Source organism: Sciurus carolinensis, chromosome 2, assembly GCF_902686445.1.
Source record: "Sciurus carolinensis chromosome 2, mSciCar1.2, whole genome shotgun sequence".
NCBI classification, from domain to species: domain Eukaryota; kingdom Metazoa; phylum Chordata; class Mammalia; order Rodentia; family Sciuridae; genus Sciurus; species Sciurus carolinensis.
In genome coordinates this window covers 163,666,108-163,684,944 of record NC_062214.1, presented here as the reverse complement: position 1 = coordinate 163,684,944, position 18,837 = coordinate 163,666,108, and the positions used below count along the sequence as shown (strand labels likewise).

Sequence of the window (18,837 nt, the reverse complement as noted above, 5' to 3'; positions counted from 1 at the left end):
TCTTTTCCCTCTATACAGTCCCTCCTTCCTCCATTCTAGCCCCCTCCCATCCCCCATTATGTGTCATCATCGGCTTATCAGCAAGATCATCATCCTTTGGTTTTTTGAGATTGACTTATCTCACTTAGCATGATATTCTCCAATTTTATCCATTTGCCTGCAACTGCCATAATTTTATTATTCTTTATAGCTGAGTAATATTCCCTTGTATATATATACCACAGTTTCTTTATCCATTCATCAATTGAAAGACATCTAGGTTGGTTCCACAAGCTGGCTATTGTGAATTGAGCAGCTATGAACATTGATGTGGCTGTATCTCTGTAGTATGCTGATTTTAAGTCCTTTGGGTATAGGCCAAGGAGTGGGATAGCTGGGTCAAATGGTGGTTCCATTCCAAGCTTTCTGAGGAATCTCCACACTGCTTTCCAGAGTGGCTGCACTAATTGGCAGCCCCACCAGCAATGTATGAATGTACCTTTTCCCCCACATCCTCGCCAATACCTATTGTTGCTTGTATTCTTGATAATCACTATTCTAATTGGGGTGAGATGGAATCTTAGTGTAGTTTTGATTTGCATTTCTCTTATTACTAGAGATGTTGAACATTTTTTCATATATCTGTTGATTGCTTGTAGATCGTCTTTTGTGAAGTGTCTGTTCATTTTCTTAGCCCATTTGTTGATTGGATTATTTGTACACTTGGTGTAGAGTTTTTTGAGTTCTTTATATATTCTGGAGATTAGTGCTGTATCTGAAGTATGAGTGGCAAAGATTTTCTCCCACTCTGTAGGCTCTCTCTTCACATTGCTGATAGCTTCCTTTGCTGAGAGAAAGCTTTTTAGTTTGAATCTATCCCAGTTATTGATTCTTGCTTTTATTTCTTGTGCTATGGGAGTCCTGTTAAGGAAGTCTGATCCTAAGCCAACATGTTGAAGATTTGGACCTACTTTTTCTTCTATAAGATGAAGAGTCTCTGGTCTGATTCCGAGGTCCTTGATCCATTTTGAGTTGAGTTTTGTGCAGGGTGAGAGATAGGGGTTTAGTTTCATTCTGCTGCATATGGATTTCCAGTTTTCCCAGCACCATTTGTTGAAGAGGCTATCTTTTCTCCATTGCATATTTTTGGCACCTTTGTCTAGTATGAGAAAATTGTATTTATTTGGGTTTGTGTCCGTGTCCTCTATTCTGTACCATTGATCTACCTCTCTATTTTGGTACCAATACCATGCCGTTTTTGTTACTATTGCTTTGTAGTAGAATTGAAGTTCTGGTATTGTGATACCCCCTGCTTAACTCTTCCTGCTAAGGATTGCTTTAGCTATTCTGGGTTTCTTATTCTTCCAGATGAATTTCATGATTGCTTGCTCTATTTCTGTAAGGTACGTCATTGGGATTTTAATTGGAATTGCATTTAATCTGTATAGCACTTTTGGTAGTATGATCATTTTGACAATATTAATTCTGCCTATCCAAGAACATGGGAGATCTTTCTATCTTCTAAGGTCTTCCTCAATTTCTTTCTTCAATGTTTTGTAGTTTTCATTGTAGAGATATTTTGCCTCTTTGGTTAGACTGATTCCCAAGTATTTTATTTTCTTTGAGGCTATGGCAAATGGAGTTGTTTTCCTCATTTCCCTTTCAGATGTTTCATCGCTTGTGTATAAAAATGCTTTGGATTTATGCATGTTGATTTTATAGCCTGCTATTTTGCTGAATTCATTGATGAGTTCTAGAAGTTTCCTGGAGGAGTTTTTTGGATCCTCTAAATATAGAATCATGTCATCTGCAAATAGTGACAGCTTAAGTTCCTCTTTTCCTATTCGTATCACTTTAATTTCTTTAGTCTGCCTAATTGCTCTGGCTAGAGTTTCGAGGACAATGTTGAATAAAAGTGGTGAAAGAGGACATCCCTGTCTTGTTCCTGTTTTTAAAGGGAATGGTTTTAGTTTTTCTCCATTAAGAATGATATTAGCCATGGGCTTAGCATAAATAACCTTTACAATGTTCAGGTATGTTCCTATTATCCCTATTTTTTCTAGTGTTTTGAGCATGAAGGGGTGTTGTATTTTGTCGAACGCCTTTTCTGCGTCAATTGAAATAACCGTATGATTCTTATCCTTAAGTCTATTGACATGATGGATTACGTTTATTGATTTATGGATGTTAAACCATCTTGCATTCCGGGGATGAACCCCACTTGATCGTGGTGCACAATTTTCTTAATATGTTTTTGGATACAGTTTGCCAGTATTTTGTTAAGGATCTTTGCATCTATATTCATCAAGGATATTGGTCTAAAATTTTCTTTCCTTGATGTGTCTTTGCCTGGTTTGGGTATGAGGGTGATATTAGCATCATAGAATGAGTTTGGTAGGGTACCCTCCTTTTCTATTTCCTGGAATACTTTGAGAAGTATTGGAATGAGTTCTTCTTTGAAGGTCTTGTAGAACTCGGCTGAGAATCCGTCTGGTCCTGGGCTTTTCTTGGATGGTAGGTTTTTAATGGTTTCTTCTATTTCATTGCTTGATATTGATCTGTTTAAATTGTATATGTCCTCCTGGTTCAGTTTGGAAGGAGCATATGTCTCTAGAAATTTGTCAGTGTTGGGCTGGGGAGATAGCTCAGTCAGCAGACTGCTTGCCTTATAAGTACAAGGCCCTGGGTTTGATCCCCAGCACTGCAAAAAAAAAAGAAATTTGTCAATGTCTTCGGTAGTTTCTATTTTGTTGGAATACAGATTTTTGAAGTAGCTTCTCATTATGTTATGTATCTCAGTGGTGTCTGTCATGATATTTCCTTTTTCATCACGAATTTTAGTAATTTGAGTTTTCTCTCTTCTTCTCTTTGTTAGTGTGACTAAGGGTTTGTCTATTTTGTTTATTTTTTCAAAGAACCAACTTTTTGTTTTGTCAATTTTTTGAATTCTTTTGTTTCAATTTCATTGATTTCAGCTCTGATTTTAATTATTTCCTGTCTTCTACTACTTTTGCTGTTATTCTGTTCTTCTTTTTCTAGGGCTTTGAGCTGTAATGTTAGGTCATTTAGTTGTTGACTTTTCATTCTTTTCTGGAATGCGCTCCATGCAATGAATTTTCCTCTTAGTACTGCTTTCATAGTGTCCCAGAGATTTTGATATGTACTATCATCGTTCTTATTGACCTCTAAGAATTCTTTTATCTCCTCCCTGATGTTTTCTATCATCCATGTTTCATTCAATAGCATATTATTTAGTCTCCAGGTGTTGGAGTAATTTCTATTTTTTATTTTGTCATTGATTTCTACTCTCAGTCCATTATGATCTGATAGAACACAAGGCAGTATCTCTATTTTTTTTGCATTTCCTAAGGGCTGCTTTGTGGCATAACATATGGTCTATTTTCGAGAAGGTTCCATGTGCTGCTGAGAAGAAAGTGAATCCACTCGTTGATGGATGGAATATTCTATATATGTCTATTAAGTCTAGGTTATTGATTGTGTTATTGAGTTCTATGGTTTCTTTGTTTGGTTTTTGTTTGGAAGATCTATCCAGTGGTGACAGTGGTGTGTTAAAGTCACCCAGAATTATTGTGTTGTGGTCTATTTGATTCCTGAAATTCAGAAGGATTTGTTTGATGTACAGGGATGCGCCATTGTTTGGGGCATAAATATTTACAATCGTTATGTCTTCCTGATTTATGGTTCCCTTAAGCAGTATGAAATGTTCTTTTTTATCCCTTCTGACTAACTTTGACTCGAAGTCCACTTTATCTGATATAAGGATGGAAACCCCTGCTTTTTAACTGAGTCCATGTCCATGGTAGGTTTTTTCCCATCCTTTCACCTTTACTCTGTGGATGTCTTTTTTTATGAGATGAGTCTCTTGAAGGCAGCATATTGTTGGGTCTTTCTTTTTAATCCATTCTGCCAGTCTATGTCTTTTGATTGCTGAGTTTAGGCCATTAACGTTCAGGGTTATTATTGAGTTATGATTTGTATTCCCAGTTATTTGGGCTTATTTTTGTTTTTTAACTTGGCTTGGTTTCTCCTTTGAGTGGTTTTTCTCTAAGGTAGTTCCTCTCTTTGCTGACCTACATTGTTGTTTTTCATTTCCTCCTCATGGAATATTTTGTTGAGAACATTCTGTAGGGCAGGCTTTCTATTTGTAAATTCTTTTAACCTTTGTTTATCATGGAAGGATTTTATTTCATCTTAAAATCTGATGGTTAGTTTTGCTGGGTATAGGATCCTTGGTTGGCACCCATGTTCTTTCAGAGCTTGAAATATGTTGTTCTAGGCCCTTCTAGCTTTTAGAGTCTGGGTTGAGAAGTCTGCTGATATCCATATTGGTTTTCTTCTATATGTAATCTGATGCTTTTCTCTCGTGGCCTTCAAAATCCTATCTTTATTTTGAATGTTAGGAATTTTCATTATAATGTGCCTTGGTGAGGATCTGTTGTGATTTTGTGCATTTGGTGTTCTGTAAGCCTTTTGTATTTGATTTTCCATTTCATTCTTCAGGTTTGGGAAATTTTTCTGACATTATTTCATTGAATAGGTTGTTCATTCCTTTGGTTTGTATCTCTGTGCCTTCCTCAATCCCAATAATTCTTAAATTTGGTCTTTCCATGATATCCCATAGTTCTTGGAGATTCTGTTCATGATTTCTTACCATCTTCTCTGTTTGGACAACTTTATTTTCAAGATTAAATATTTTGTCTTCATTGTCTGAGGTTCTGTCTTCCAAGTGGTCTAGTCTTTTGGTGATGCTTTCCATTGAGCTTTTTATTCGGTTGATTGTTTCCTTCATTTCAAGGATTTCCATTTGATTTTTTTTTTTTTTTTTTTTTTTTGAGAATCTCTATCTCTTTGTTGAAATGATCTTTTGCTTCCTGCAGGTGCTCTTTTGGCTTATTGGTATGATCATTCATTGCCTGCATTTGCTCTCTTATCTCATCCTTTGCTTCACAAATCATCTTAACATGTATAATCTGAAGTCCTTTTCTGACCTTTCTTCTACCATACTGTCCTTGGATTCTATTAATATAGAATCTAGATTTGTTTGGATCATTTTCTTCCCTTGTTTTTTCACGTTGTTCATGTATCTTCCCTTCTAGCATTGCAGATCCTGGGGTATTGCAGATTCCCCTCTATAGGCTTATAGTGACCCTATAGGTTTCCAAAACCTTTTCTGACAATCAGCTTCAAGTCTCCAGCAGGCGTCTCAGGATGGGGTTTGACCCACCTAAAGATCGGAGCTACAGTTTCCAGGATTATCCAAGATAGCCACTCTGGCTTCCAAATGTGTTGGCATATGGGGAGCTGCAGCTCAGGGGTGGACGTGGTCAGCTGGAGGTCCTGGAGGCAGGGTGCGGTTGGTCAGGCAGGGGTCCTGGAGGTGGGGTGTGTTTGGTGTGGTTGCGGGATCCTGGAGGCGAGGCGCAATCAGTTGATCTGGGGTCCCGATAATAGGGTGCAGTCAGTCAGCCTGGGGGTCCTGGCAGCAGGGAGCAGTCAGTTGATGTGAGGGTCCCGGAGGCAGGGAGTGATCGGTCGGGCTGAGGGATCCTGGAGACGGGGCTCAGTCAATCCGGCCAGGGGTCCTACGGGGCCTGGCTGTTGTCTCAAAATGGCAGTAGCCACGTGTAACCAAACCTGCAGGTACTGTCTCAGTGAACTTCCAGGCAACAGCAGGCAGCTAGTGCTCCACTGGCAGTCGGCGATCAGTTTGTTGTTGTCGGACGATGGGGAGGTGAACCTCGTGCGTTGGGTGATGGATAGGTGTAAGGCAGGCGGTGGACAGGCAAGAGGCAGGCAAATGGCGGATGATAGGCGCCTGACAGTGAGCAATCTGCACTCAAAAAAGGCGTCGATATGCTGGCAGACTGCAGGTGATCACAGTAGACAAATGGGGTAAACAGCAGGGGATTGATAAGCAGCCAAAACTGCCTCACCAAGAAACAGATATCCTCTGCTTGAAACCAGAGTTACAGAGCAACAAGGAACACAGCCTCCCTCTAGTCTGCCATCTTGGATCTCCCACAAAATTATTTTAAATGCTGCATTAAAATTTAAGAATATGCAATCCAGGTGTAGTTGTGCATGCCAATAATCCTAGCCACTCAGGATGCTGAGGCAGGAAGATTGTAAATTCAAGGCCAGTCTCACCAACTTAGTGATACCCTGTCTCAAAATAAAAAAACAAAAGGGTTAGGGATGTAACTTAGTGGTAGAGCATCCTTGGGTTCAATTCCCTGTACAGGGGGAAAAAAATGCAAATAACACATGCTTTCCATAATCCTTTTGACTAGGGCTGGGGAAATAGCTCAGTTGGTAGCATGCTTGCCTTGCAAGCACAAGGCTCTGGGTTGATCCCCAGTACTGCAAAAAACAAACAAACAAACAAAAAAGTAGCCAATCATAATCCTTTTAACCATGTTAAAAGATTTTTAAAAAACAATAATTATCTTTTCAGCCCTCTTTCTGCCTCTTTCATGTCAGTAACCATTTGCGTATACAAAGATTTTTTGTTAGTAATAACCAGGAATAAATTGTGCCAGAAACATATAGGACCTGTATGAAGAACATTGCACAATTGTAATGGAGAATATGAAATAAGATCTGCAATGGTATGTACCAAATTATCAAAAAATGTCAATCACTAAAATTATAAATATGTAAATTATCAATATCTGAAACAATGACCCATCAGTATATTAATGTGCATATATTAATATATATTTATTTCTTTATTTAAGGGTATTAGAAACTGAACCCAGGGGTGCTTTACCACTGAGCCACTTCCCCTGTCCTTTTATTTTTTATTTTGAGACAGGGTCTCTCTAAGTTGCTTAGGGCCTACTCAGTTGCTGATGCTAAATGTCAATCACTTTGATGTTGATAGCATCAAACATGCGATTCTCCTGCCTCACTCTCCCAAGTCACTGGGATTATGGGTGCGGGACACCATGTCTGACTATTAATCTTATTTTAAACACACAATTTGAAATAATGAAAAGTCAAAAAAATTGATTACATTTGGATGCAATGGTGCACACCTGTAATCCCAGTGACTTGGGAGGCTGAGGTAGGAAGATCACAAATTTTAGTCCAGCCTGGGCAACTAACTGTCTCCAAATAAAAAATTAAGAGGGCCAGGGATGTAGCTCAGTGGTAGAGTACCTCTGAGTTTAATCCCTAGTACCAAAAAAAAAATTATTTGTCAAGGATCATATTATTACAAACCTGAGTAAATCATAAATGATATTTACAAACTGCCACTTTAACAGGTATAAAATTCATGTTGAGCAATTTGACTCACATGGGTAATTATTAACCTCCTTCACTTTTACGCTCTGTTGTTCTTTTTTTGTTGTTTTTTAAAAAATATTCTTTAGTTGTAGGAGGACAAAATACTTTTATTTTATTTGTTTATATTTTTATGTGGTGCTGAGAATCAAACCCAGGGCCTCACATGTGCCAGACAAATGCTCCTCCACTGAGCCACAATCCCAGCCCATCTGTTGTTCTTTAAACGTATTCTGTGGGACTAATTCTTCATCTGCCATTGAGTGAAACGTAAGGCAAGGTTATATTTATTTTTTAACTCTTTTGGTTGTTGCTTCTGGTAGCACCCTCCTTTCTCTAAATAATGTTATACAACTACATCTTGAATTTTCTACTTTAGACATAATCTATTGATTTCCTATTAAAGTTTTCTCTCTCTTATACCACTTTTCCATCCAGTTATTTTCCCAATATATTTGATATATTGATATTTGGGGAGAGATCCAAATATCACTATGACTATGATATTCACTATGACTACTAAATATTTACAAAAACACCAAGTACTATGTTCTTGTTACATGTCCTTTCTTGCAGTACACTCTTTCTTAGAGGTATTCACCTTCCTTGTGTTTTCATATGTATAATTTTCAACATTCATTTTTGTTTCCCTGAAACATTGTGATAAATGATCCTCTTGTCTAAAAATCTGACACTTTTTTTCTCTCAAAATTTTCATTTTCTTGCTTCAGTCTAGGGATCTAGCTTTTATCTATGGGCCTGGACCCAGTTATCATCCTGTGACTTTTCTTCTCTAATTTCTGAATCTCATATCTTCCTGTATTTTGGTTTACTTTCTTATTTTGCTCCAATAACTCCCTAAGAATTGATACTTTAGGAAAGATACTTTTTCTCTGAGTACTTGCATAAATAAAAAGATCTTTTTAAAAAATCTTCGCATTCAATTGATAAATTGAGTTCACACAGAAATTAGAAAACATTAATTCTTCTAATTATCTTCTGGTCTCCAGGGTTGTTATTGAGAAGAAGGGCACCGTTCTTATTCTTTTTTTTTTTGGGGGGGGGTGCAGGTACTGGGGATTGAACTCAGTAGCACTTAACCACTGAGCCACATCCCCAGTCCTATTTTGTATTTTATTTAGAGACAGGGTCTCACTGAGTTCCTTCGTGCCTCACTTTTGTTGAGGCTGGCTTTGAACTCTCGATCCTCCTGCCTCAGCCTCCCAGGCTGCTGGGATGACAGGAGTGCACCATGGCGCCTAGCCTATCCTTATTCTTGTTATCCAGTGTTACCTGTTTTGTTTCTTTGAATGTGTTAAAATGTTGGCAACATTTTTTGTCATGACATTTTAAATAACTAATTTTTTTCTCATAATAAAATTAATTCATGTGCATTATGAAGATTTATAAAGCACAGAATAGGGAAAGATTAAAACCAAAAACATCAGTAATTCCATCATTTGGAAATAACTGTTGTTATATATCATATTATAATGTTTCATTTTGATTACTTTCCACGTGTGTTATTTTTGTTTGTTTGGTGCTGGGAATTGAACCCAGGGATACTTTACCACTGAGCCACATCCCCAGCCCCTTTTATTTTATATTTAGAGACAGGGTCTCGCTAAGTTGCTCAGGGCCTCACTAAGTTGCTAAGGTTGGATTTGAGCTTGCAATCCTTCTGCCTCAGCTCCTGAGTCACTGGAATTATAGGAGCGCTCCATCACCCCTGGCTCTCCTTGCATATTTTTAACAACTGAGATAAGTATAGTTTTTCTTAATCCTGTTTCTTTCATTTAATTGTAGATTACTATTTTCTCTTAACAAATATTTTTAAAACAATTTGTAGGGAATGTATTTTGACCATATGTAATTTTTTTTGACATTTGTATTTTTTTTTATTTTTCAATATGAATAGAGTAGTAAAGAATATCTCTATGCATGAATCTTTTTAAAAAATATTTTTAGTTGTTTATGGGCATTTATTTAATTAATTTACTTATATGTGGTGCTGAGAATTGAATCCAGTGCTTCACACATACTAGGCTAGTGCTCTACCACTGAGCTACAACTCCAGTCCATTTATGCATGAATCTTCATTCAAATACTAAATATTTTCTTAGAATATATTCCTAGAAAAAAGAGCTAATCTATACTCTTGTTTAATATTTACAAAATGTCTATTTAACTGTTACCCTTGGTATCAATAATCATCACTTTTATTGTAATATTTTAGTGTCCTGATTATCTTAATAATGTGTATTTATGTTATGTAAATATTATTAAGTCTACAGTTTATTGGTCTAGAATTGATATGGTAATATGCTAGTACAGAACATTTTAAAGCCAATTATTTATTTCAATACTGTTAATTTCTGCAAAGGAAAACTTCAGAACGCAGAATTCTCAAGTAGATAAGCACAACAAGAAGTTCAAACAATTAGAGATGTTGTTGAATATTCGGCAAAATTTGCAGATTGTTACAACACCAATATTGGAGGAGAAAATTCAGAAACTTCAGAAACAGCTCAGTGATTTGAAATTATCAAATAAAAATATGAAAACTCAACTGACAAGAATAAATGTCCTTAAAGTAAGTAAAGGAAATGAGGTTTGGAAAAATTCATTTAAACTTTGGTCCATTCCTGTTTAGCTGCATGGCTCTCATTAAACTTTTTAAAGAACAAATATTAAAATTATTTCATATACACATAGAATAGTATATAATATTAATGTATAATGTGTTGTTCTATAATACATATTACTATAGGAAAATAAAATTGGATGCCTGTGAATCCACCAATCATTTTAGAAAATATTACCAATCCCATTGAAACCCCAGGTATCCTCCCCATTTCTCAAAAGTAACTGGTATTATAAATGTTATGATTTTAAATCCCTTGCTTCTTTTTGTTTTAGTTTTATCATAGTTTTTATTGGGACAATGGTTAATTTTAAAAAAAAGGTTTTTTTGGCTCTTCTTTGCACCTGCTAGATTCAGTTATCCTATTTCAAAAGTAGATTGTGACTTACACCAAATATACACTAAATAATTGATCAAATGATGTGATATTTTATCGGCAATATTTTTCTTACTGTAGAACCAATTATTTTCTCCATTTCTATATTTGTTTGATGTAGGCTGTAGAACTTTAAGGAAAATGTGTTAAGGCCCTTTAAATCCATGAATCCAGTTTATATAAATGCTAAGTGATTATGAATGGTAGAAATGCCTCTTAATTTTAAAATTGTGGAATATTTCTCATTTCCATATGTGGTCATCAGCTTTTCATTGCTGTGACAAAATACCAGATAGTCAACTTAAAAAAAGAGAAAAGGTTTATTTTGGCTTATGGTTTCAGAGGTTCCAGCCCAGGATTGCTTGGCTCTATTATTTCTGGACCTGTGATGAGGCACCCTTCAACACGTGAGATTTTGGAGGAAATTTCAGATCAAAGCCATAACCATACATCTCTTAAAAGAGAGATGGGAAAAAAACACGAGTTATCATGCCCATCTGTTTTTGACAGGAGATCAACTCACAGTCATCTCCTCTCTTTCATCCACCTTTTACCCTCTCATAGGACAAAACAATTATGAAGCTCAGGCAATCTTTAACAAAAGTGGAAACAATGAAGGAGAAGGTAGTTATGAATACAGATGATTTGAAAACTGCATCAGATTCTGCAGAGCAAGAGGCGAGAGCCGACAAAGAGAGGGCCCGTCAGATGTTAGACAGTGTCACTCCTGAGCTCTCCACAACCAAGAACACGCTTGAAGTAGCAGGACAAGAACAAGAGGTTTTTTTCTTATGACTATATTAAAGTTAATTTAGTTGGAGTTGATAAACACCCACCTCAGCTTAGATTAACGAACTTAGACAAAACAGAATTCATTGACTTATGGTATCAAAAACAAGTTAAACAACCTCATCTCTGGAAGATCAGAGGAGTACCTAGTCTCCAGGATTAGCACCTGCCACCTTACAGGACCTTCTTCACTGTCCTCTCTTGGCCTTTGTGTGACAGTTTGTCTGTCTGACTACCAGTTGGTTTTTTTCCCTATGATGGAAAACATGGTCAATGAAAACCATGGAGTTTCATATTTAGTTTTTGTGATTTGAGAGAGAATTCCAAAAAGGGGTCTTATTGGGCCAGTTTAGATCAAGGGCTTCTCCCTGGTGAATCCCACAATGACTAAGAATGGGAAATGTGATTATTTTAGTTTGGAGAATAGGGTCATGTTAGAGAATGGAAGCTCAGAGGAAATCGCATATGTTATTGACTGTGTCACATCATAGACTAGGATGGTGCTTCTAAACTTGCTTGGATTTTCACTGTACTTATAAAGCAAATTTGTTTTCTTTTTCTCTCTTTTCTCTTCCTTCCTTTTTCTTTTTCTTTTTTCTTGTTCCTTTTCTTTCCAGTGTTTGGAATCTAAACCACGGCTTTACACTAAGGCAAATATTTTAAGAGACTTTTTAAAGGCTAACTGATCATTTTGGGCAACTGTTAAAGTATATATTATGTCTCCATATTAGTTGCTTAGGAAACTTTTCCAACTTATTTATGATATGCTCAAAATAAAGAGACTCGGGAGGCTGAGGCAGGAGGATTGCAAGTTCAAAGCCAGTCTCAGCAACTTAGAGAGGCCCTGTCTGGAAAAAAATAAAACAAAAACAAAAAGTCATAAAATTAGCATTTTCTCTCCTCTCTCTCTGCACTCTCTCCATCTGTATCTCTTTCTCTCTCTTTTCTGCATGTTCATTTTCTAGGTTATTTTTATCCCTCTTTTCAGTAAAGTCTGTTCTCCTTTGGGTACTTTGTAGTTCACTATTCATTTCTGAAATGATTTTCCGCTGTTCTTGCCTGATTTCAGTGATCATATCTTCTGTATTCCTTTAGACATCTTGGACATGGTTTTGTCCATTTCTATCCTGAATTATTACATTTATGATTCAAAGAAAGGTGTTTTTTTTCATATCTGCAAATCCTCATTTAATTAAGATTTAATTCACTTCAGGGTTTGTGTCAAACATGTGCTTTGTGGCTGTTTTGTGGGGGAGTAGTTTCATCACCTAAAGGGTTTCCAATGATACGGTTCATTTTCTTCTTAAAGCAATTATTTTGGAGGGGGGACTGAGGATTGAGCCCAAGGGAGCTTCACCACTGAGCTATATCCCCAGCCCTTTTTATTTTGAGGCAGGGTCTCATTAAATTGCCGAGGCTGGCCTTGAATTTGTAATCCTCCTACCCTCAGCCTGCCAAGTTGCTGGGATTATAGGCCTGTGCCACTGCACCTGGCTCTTCTTAAGGAAATTCTCTATGGATATTAATTTGTCATTTATCTGTTCACTTTGAAATCTTTTAATTGTCCTGGTCTTCACATTTCTTCTTTAGGGTGGCTGGAGGTTGGGTTTCTTACTAGGTTTCTTAACTCAATACCGCCCTCTTTTGTTGACATGGTAAGTGCAGTTTTTGAAGTTAACTAGAACAAGCCTTTTTATTTTAGGGGTAGGCATTTATGAGATGTATGATTGTGCCATACTCTCCTGTTCCTGTCTCTTAATTTCACTGTTTATTTTTTTCCTTTTCCTTTACTACCAAGTCACTAAGGAACACTTCACCCTTCCAAATTCTCCAACCTCCCCCTGCCCTCTAGAACTGCCATTTCTGGTCTTTGTGCTTTCAAGCCTCTTTCTTTTCCCTCCTCACTTGTCAGTGTTCTCATCTACCTGGCCTCAGATTTGTCCTCTCTATTTCCCTGTTTAAGAACTATTCCATTTCTTGGGGGCTAAGGCCGTCCGGGTTCTTCAACAGTGGAAACGAGCAGCACTCTCCTCCGGAGCTGCCTCTGCTGCTTTAGGATATTCATTTCCACTCACACGCAAACCGAAAGCTGTGATACTCTTTAGTTATGCTTAAGACATGGATTTATGGGTGGTTTTATTTGTGCTCTTCCTGGATCACTATGGCTTTCGGAGGATGGATTGATATGTTTTTAGGGGACTTCCATTATCATAAAGCACATCGGACATCCAAAAGGTAGTTGCCACTGGGTGTGACGGTGCACCTGTTGTCCCAGTTCCTTAGGAGGCTAAGGAGGGAGGACCATGTGAGCCCAAGAGTTGGAGGCCAGCCTGGGCAACATAGTAAGACCCCATCGCGAACAACAACAACAGCAACAAAATGTAATGGCCTTAGGGGTGAAAAACAATAAGAGGTAATAAAATTAGGATTAGTCTACTAAAGTGTAAACATAGGGGAAAGGTAAAGGAAATTTTAAAGAATTCTTAGAGTAGAAGAGACCAATTTTCTAACTTAAAAATACCATTTGAATGTAGAATATATTACATTTATAAAGAAATGTTCAATAAGACCAAATTTCTAGTACTAATTTCATTGCAGATAATAAATTTGTGACTGAAACTAAAGACATATCTTGATTGTTGTGGTGGTTCTTTATAGCTTGGTGACTTTCGAGAAACTATTTTGAAGATGTTGGGATTTGACATGAAAACAGCAGACAAAGAAATCATCAATCAGTTAAAGCTTATTATACAAGTTTACAAAATATCTAACAAATCAAAGATTGCTTCTGATTGTGAGACTGGACTAGATAATGAATAAATAAGTTCTGCCTTTTCATTGCTGCCAAGAACAACTGAGCAGATATGGATGTTTCCTTCAGCATGTTTAATGTGGCTATATCATGAATAAAAGGCAGTGGAAAACTTCTACTTAAGTCTCTTCTCTCCTGTGATATTTGGCATTTAAATGTGTCTTTTTAATAATCTTGTTCAATATCTTTATGGTCTAGTCTAGATTGTTACTTGCAATACATAACAATTATCTAATGACCTTTAATTACTAGCTATTTTTAAGCAGAATATGAATCAGAAATTTTTATTCTTAGTTGAAATATTTATATTTATTGTAAACAGTCTGTTTCTAGAATGAACAAGTTATGGGATTAAAAAAATCTCCCTTAAGAGTTAAATTTTGTAATTTGAATCTATCTTATTCATTAACTGAGAGTATAAATAGCAAACATGAAATGTTGAGGGGTAGGAAGGTCATTGACAAATCTCGTCAGGCTGTAGCCTTACATTGTTTTTTATTTTCCTAATATTTAATAGTTCTCCCAGTGTTTCCCTCATGGTAGGTTGATTTCTAAGTTTATGGACTGTTTTTTAAATAGTATAATTTATAATATATTTCATTTAAAATAGGAACTTGTTCACCTTAAAAGATGGTAGATTTACCCAAGATGTCCTCTGTGGGAACAGGTCAGAATCTGAACAAGCCTGTGGGACTCAGTGTCTGTTGTGGTCACTGCAAAGGTTCTCCTGTTGGGCTTAGTTCTGGAGAGTTCCTTAGCATGGGAGGGATCAGGTTCTATTGGACCTTACAGAAGTAGTACTTTGGAAGAAAATGATTATATAAAATACCCATTTAAGGAAAAAATGAGAATCACCTTCCAATTGAGCACAGTTGTGACTTCCACACTGTATGCCAAGGAATCTTAATACACTTCAAGAATCACAGTAGACCGTGAAATATTTCAAATTTTAAGGGGAAACAGTGATATTTGACGTCTATCAGGAAAGCACATGAATACTAGCTCCACGTAGTTTATAATTTCAATGTTTGATCATTCTTTCATTCTTTTTTTAAAAATATTTTTTTAGTTGTAGATGAACATGATACCTTTAGTTTACTTATTTATTTTATGTGATACTGAGGAAAAAATCCAGTGCCTCACATGTGCTAGGCAGGTGCTCTACCATTGAGCCACAACCCCAGTCCTCTTTGTTCCTTTTGATAACATCTTTGTGATAAAAACTGCCCAGAGCTTTTGTAAATTTATTGCCAAGTGAGGCCCATCGGCTGATATCCCTACCATGGAGGCTCACCTGCAAACCTGAAGAATAAGGCACTCTTTCCCTCAATTTTAGGATACCTGGCTAGAACATAAAAATCTTGCTTATCCTTCCTCTGAAGAATATCCTTTGATCCTTGATTCAATCCCAGTACGGGCGGGGGATAGGGGTCTCTCGGGGAGGAGTATCCTTGAACTAGCAAAAGAGAAAATGTGGGGCACACCCTGCCCAGAACAGGAACTGACTGTTCACAGAACAGGGCATTATAAAATGTGCACTATGTCAATTTTGAGCAGGTTGGGGAGAGGCACCCTTCAAATATCTAGGACAATTTTTTCTAGAAATGCTTTCAATTCTGTGGCCAAATCACTGCACATTATTCGTTAAGGGTAAAAAACAGATATAGATATAAGTCTTTAGATAACTGGTTCTCAAGATGCATCAGAATTACCTAATAAACTTAAATCTTTTTTTCTAGTCTTATGAGAGGTTCCAGCTCAATTATTTTTTTCAAAGCTTCCCAAGTGTAAAAATTGATAAAATTACTTAGGAAAACTGTCTATTAATTTCCTGGGTCACCGTAACAAATTATCACAAACTTTGTTGGCTGAAACAAAAAAAAATAGATAAATATATAAGTAGAAAAAAATTAAGATAATAAATTTTGATTTTTATCATTTTGAAGTTACAAAGGTCTCATTGGGCTTAAAAATCAAGTCGTTGGCAAAGTTGTGTCCTTCTGTAAAGAGAAAAGTCTGTTTCCTTGCCTTTTCTAACTTTTAGAGGTTGCCAGCATTCTTGGCTCATTGCCTTCTTCCTCTATCTTTAAATCCAGGGTCAGTAGGGTGCAGTAGGGCATGCCTACAATCCCAGTGACTCCGGAGGCTGAGGCAGGAGGACCTGAAAGTTTGAGGGCAACCCCAGTAACGTAGACACTGTCCCAAAAAATAAAAAGGGCTGAGGATATAGCTTGGTGGTAGAGCATTTCTGGGTTCAATTCCCAATACCACAAAAATAAATTCAGGGTCATCAGGACAGTCCCATCCTTGCATACTACTACTGGTTCTCCTCTGCCCCGCTTGCCTCCCTCTTCCCTTGTGATTATATTAGGCCCACTTGGGCAATCCAGAATGAAGTTCCCCACACACTTTTTAAATTTTTTTTACTTTCTTTGTCATGCTAGGGATAGAACTGAGGGCTCATGCTTGCTAGGTAAGTGCTCTACCACTGAGCTACACTACCAGCCCTGATGTCCTTATTTGTCACAACCAGTGTGACCAAACTCTTGGGTCTGGCAAGGGGCAAAGGGGGATTGGAAAACAAAGATTCACAGACACAGACCTTGAAGATTAAGCTAGGATCAGATGGAATTCTGCTCTCTGATGGAGATGAAGATCTAAAGAGTTACTCCAGCAACCTTTATTTATACATGTCTCATTATCAGGTTAGACTATGCAACCATAATTCTTTGTATTCAGGAAAGTTACAGAAACTAGGACATCCTATGTAGTTTTTCCGTAGTTGCAATCCACAGTTGCAAAGTGCAATGTTAGGAGCTTTGTGTAGCTCTAAAGAAAGTCCATTGTTAAAAGTTACTATAAGGCAGGCAGGAACTGAAGAAGGGAGCTGGTGAAACATTGTGGTTATCTAGCATAAGAATTCCTTCCTTCCCAGGAGCTGTGTGCCTGAGATCAAGGTCAGAGCTGATAGGACTCTTGCACAGAGCCTCCTCATGCAGGGCATTGCCACAGCAGCTAATCATCATGTGTTCTTGCACAGAAAACATTCCCAGGCACCAGGCATATCATAGCCATGAGGTCATCAGAGACCCCACAATCTCAGTCACTGCTCTTCCGTCCTCTGTCACCGCTCTCCACACTTATTTTAAGATGATTAACAACCTTCATTTCTTTTCACCATACAACTTAATATAGATAGCAGGGATAAGGACATAGATGTTTATTGTGCCTACCATAGTTAACTACTAAAATCAAATATATTTATGCTTTATGAATAAACAATTCTACATGTACGACTTACAGAAACGTGTGTATATTGTACAAAAAGACATTTACTAGATTATTTATTGCAGCACTGCTTATAATTGTCCCAAACTCTCATCTAACCAAAAGACCAGTAATAACTTAAGTGTGGCAACCAAATCCATTGTTTAAGCAGTCAGATCTCCTTTGGGGTTGAACAGGGAGAAGTCAACTGGAATGCTAAATTTTTCAGGGGTAAAACTAGAAAGTAGCTAAGAGACCAGAATCCAAGAGATGGCAAACATATTTTTGAGGAAAAGGGATAAATTTGTGGGGTTCCCGTAAGCAAACTGATAAGATCCTAGTATGGTGGGGAAAGTAATGGGATGTAAGACCTTGTTCTTGCTGAACTTGTCACTAAACAGCCTTGTACCTTTAGTCAAGTCCTGGCACTTCTAGGAACTCCAATTTTATATCAAAGGTAGAGAGAGAATGTGACCCAGATTCCTGAGTTCTGTGAGGTTCCAGGCAGCCCCAACTACTCTGGCAGAAACAAGTTCTGGTAAGATAAATGAGTTGGTTGTCCCAGAAAGACGGGAGCCAGTGGGCACAGCCTCTCAGTACATTCTGTCCCAGGCTCCTTTCCTCAACTGCCAAACCACTTGTCTTCAGGCGTTGACAGTCTGAGATCAGCCTCCTCCCTCCGCCACATTGCTACGCCTTTCCCCTACAAGTGTCCCCTTCCGCAAAGAGGAGCTCCCTATTCAATGTCCTTGCCTTCGGTCCAATACACCCCAGGCCCAAGGCCGCTGCTTATGTGGCGACCACCTTCCAGTACATAAGGCCCTTATAGGATTCCCACTGTAGGTGCGGCCAAACTGGCGGGGCGACTTCTCGGGACAGTCCACTAGCACCCAAGTTAAGGGAACCCGCGCTACTGCGCCTGTGCGGTGAAAGGGGACGGTCTTAACTGTAGCGGGTGATGATGCTCGACGCTACAGGCGGGAGAGGGCGAAGAAAACACCAAGGAAGTCAGAGATGGCTGTCTGGGGAAACGATTGGCTGGTGGAAAGAGCGGGTGCAGAGCGCGCCTCTGTCCGGGGCGGGCTGCGGGAACCCGCCCAAGAGCGAACTGGAACCGACTCCGGAGCCCGCCTCGGTTCCAGCCAATCAGGGCGCGGGGCGGGGCGGGGCGGGAGCACGGTTTCCCGGGCGCGGGAGGCGCGTCTCCGCTACCTAGTTGTGCCCGGGGGACGCCTGGCCGCGTCTGAGGCCGGCTGGCTTCTCTCGAGAGTTCCGGCCCGTCCCGGGCGGCAGTGGCTGCAGACCCTGGGTGGACTGCAGACGTTGAGCCGGGCGTGTGGGCGGCTTCCGACTCTCGCACCCGCGCCGCCGACCCTGGTCGGGCGGGCCTCTGACTCCCAGGCTCTGAGATGGCGCTAGTGACTATTTTTATTTAACTCGCGAGCGAACCTGGCGCCCGGCCAAGGCTGAAGCCCGGCGGCTGTTTCAGCCCCGCTGCGCTGCGAAGTGTGTCGGAGCCCGAGGGCGCGCGGCTCCCGCGCAGTCGGGTCACCCGGGCTTGGCGCGGCGCCGGGAGGGCTGTGGCTCCCCGCGGCCCAGCTGGGGTGGAGCAGGGACGCGGGCCGCCCAGTGGCCAGATGCGGTCGCCCCGCCGAGCGCAAC

The 18,837-nt window shown here is 38.9% G+C and overlaps 1 protein-coding gene across 1 annotated transcript in view; it reads left to right on the top strand.

Moving 5' to 3' along the window:
- Positions 1-13,952, top strand: part of Zbtb25 (zinc finger and BTB domain containing 25) — a 157,305-nt gene extending 143,353 nt beyond the window's left edge. The window contains exons 9-11 of the mRNA XM_047541820.1: positions 9,671-9,880; positions 10,872-11,087; positions 13,755-13,952. Coding sequence (XP_047397776.1) covers positions 9,671-9,880; positions 10,872-11,087; positions 13,755-13,916 — 588 coding nt within the window. The 3' untranslated portion in view covers positions 13,917-13,952. The remainder of the gene's footprint in view (positions 1-9,670; positions 9,881-10,871; positions 11,088-13,754) is intronic.
- Positions 13,953-18,837: the final 4,885 nt, after the last annotated feature.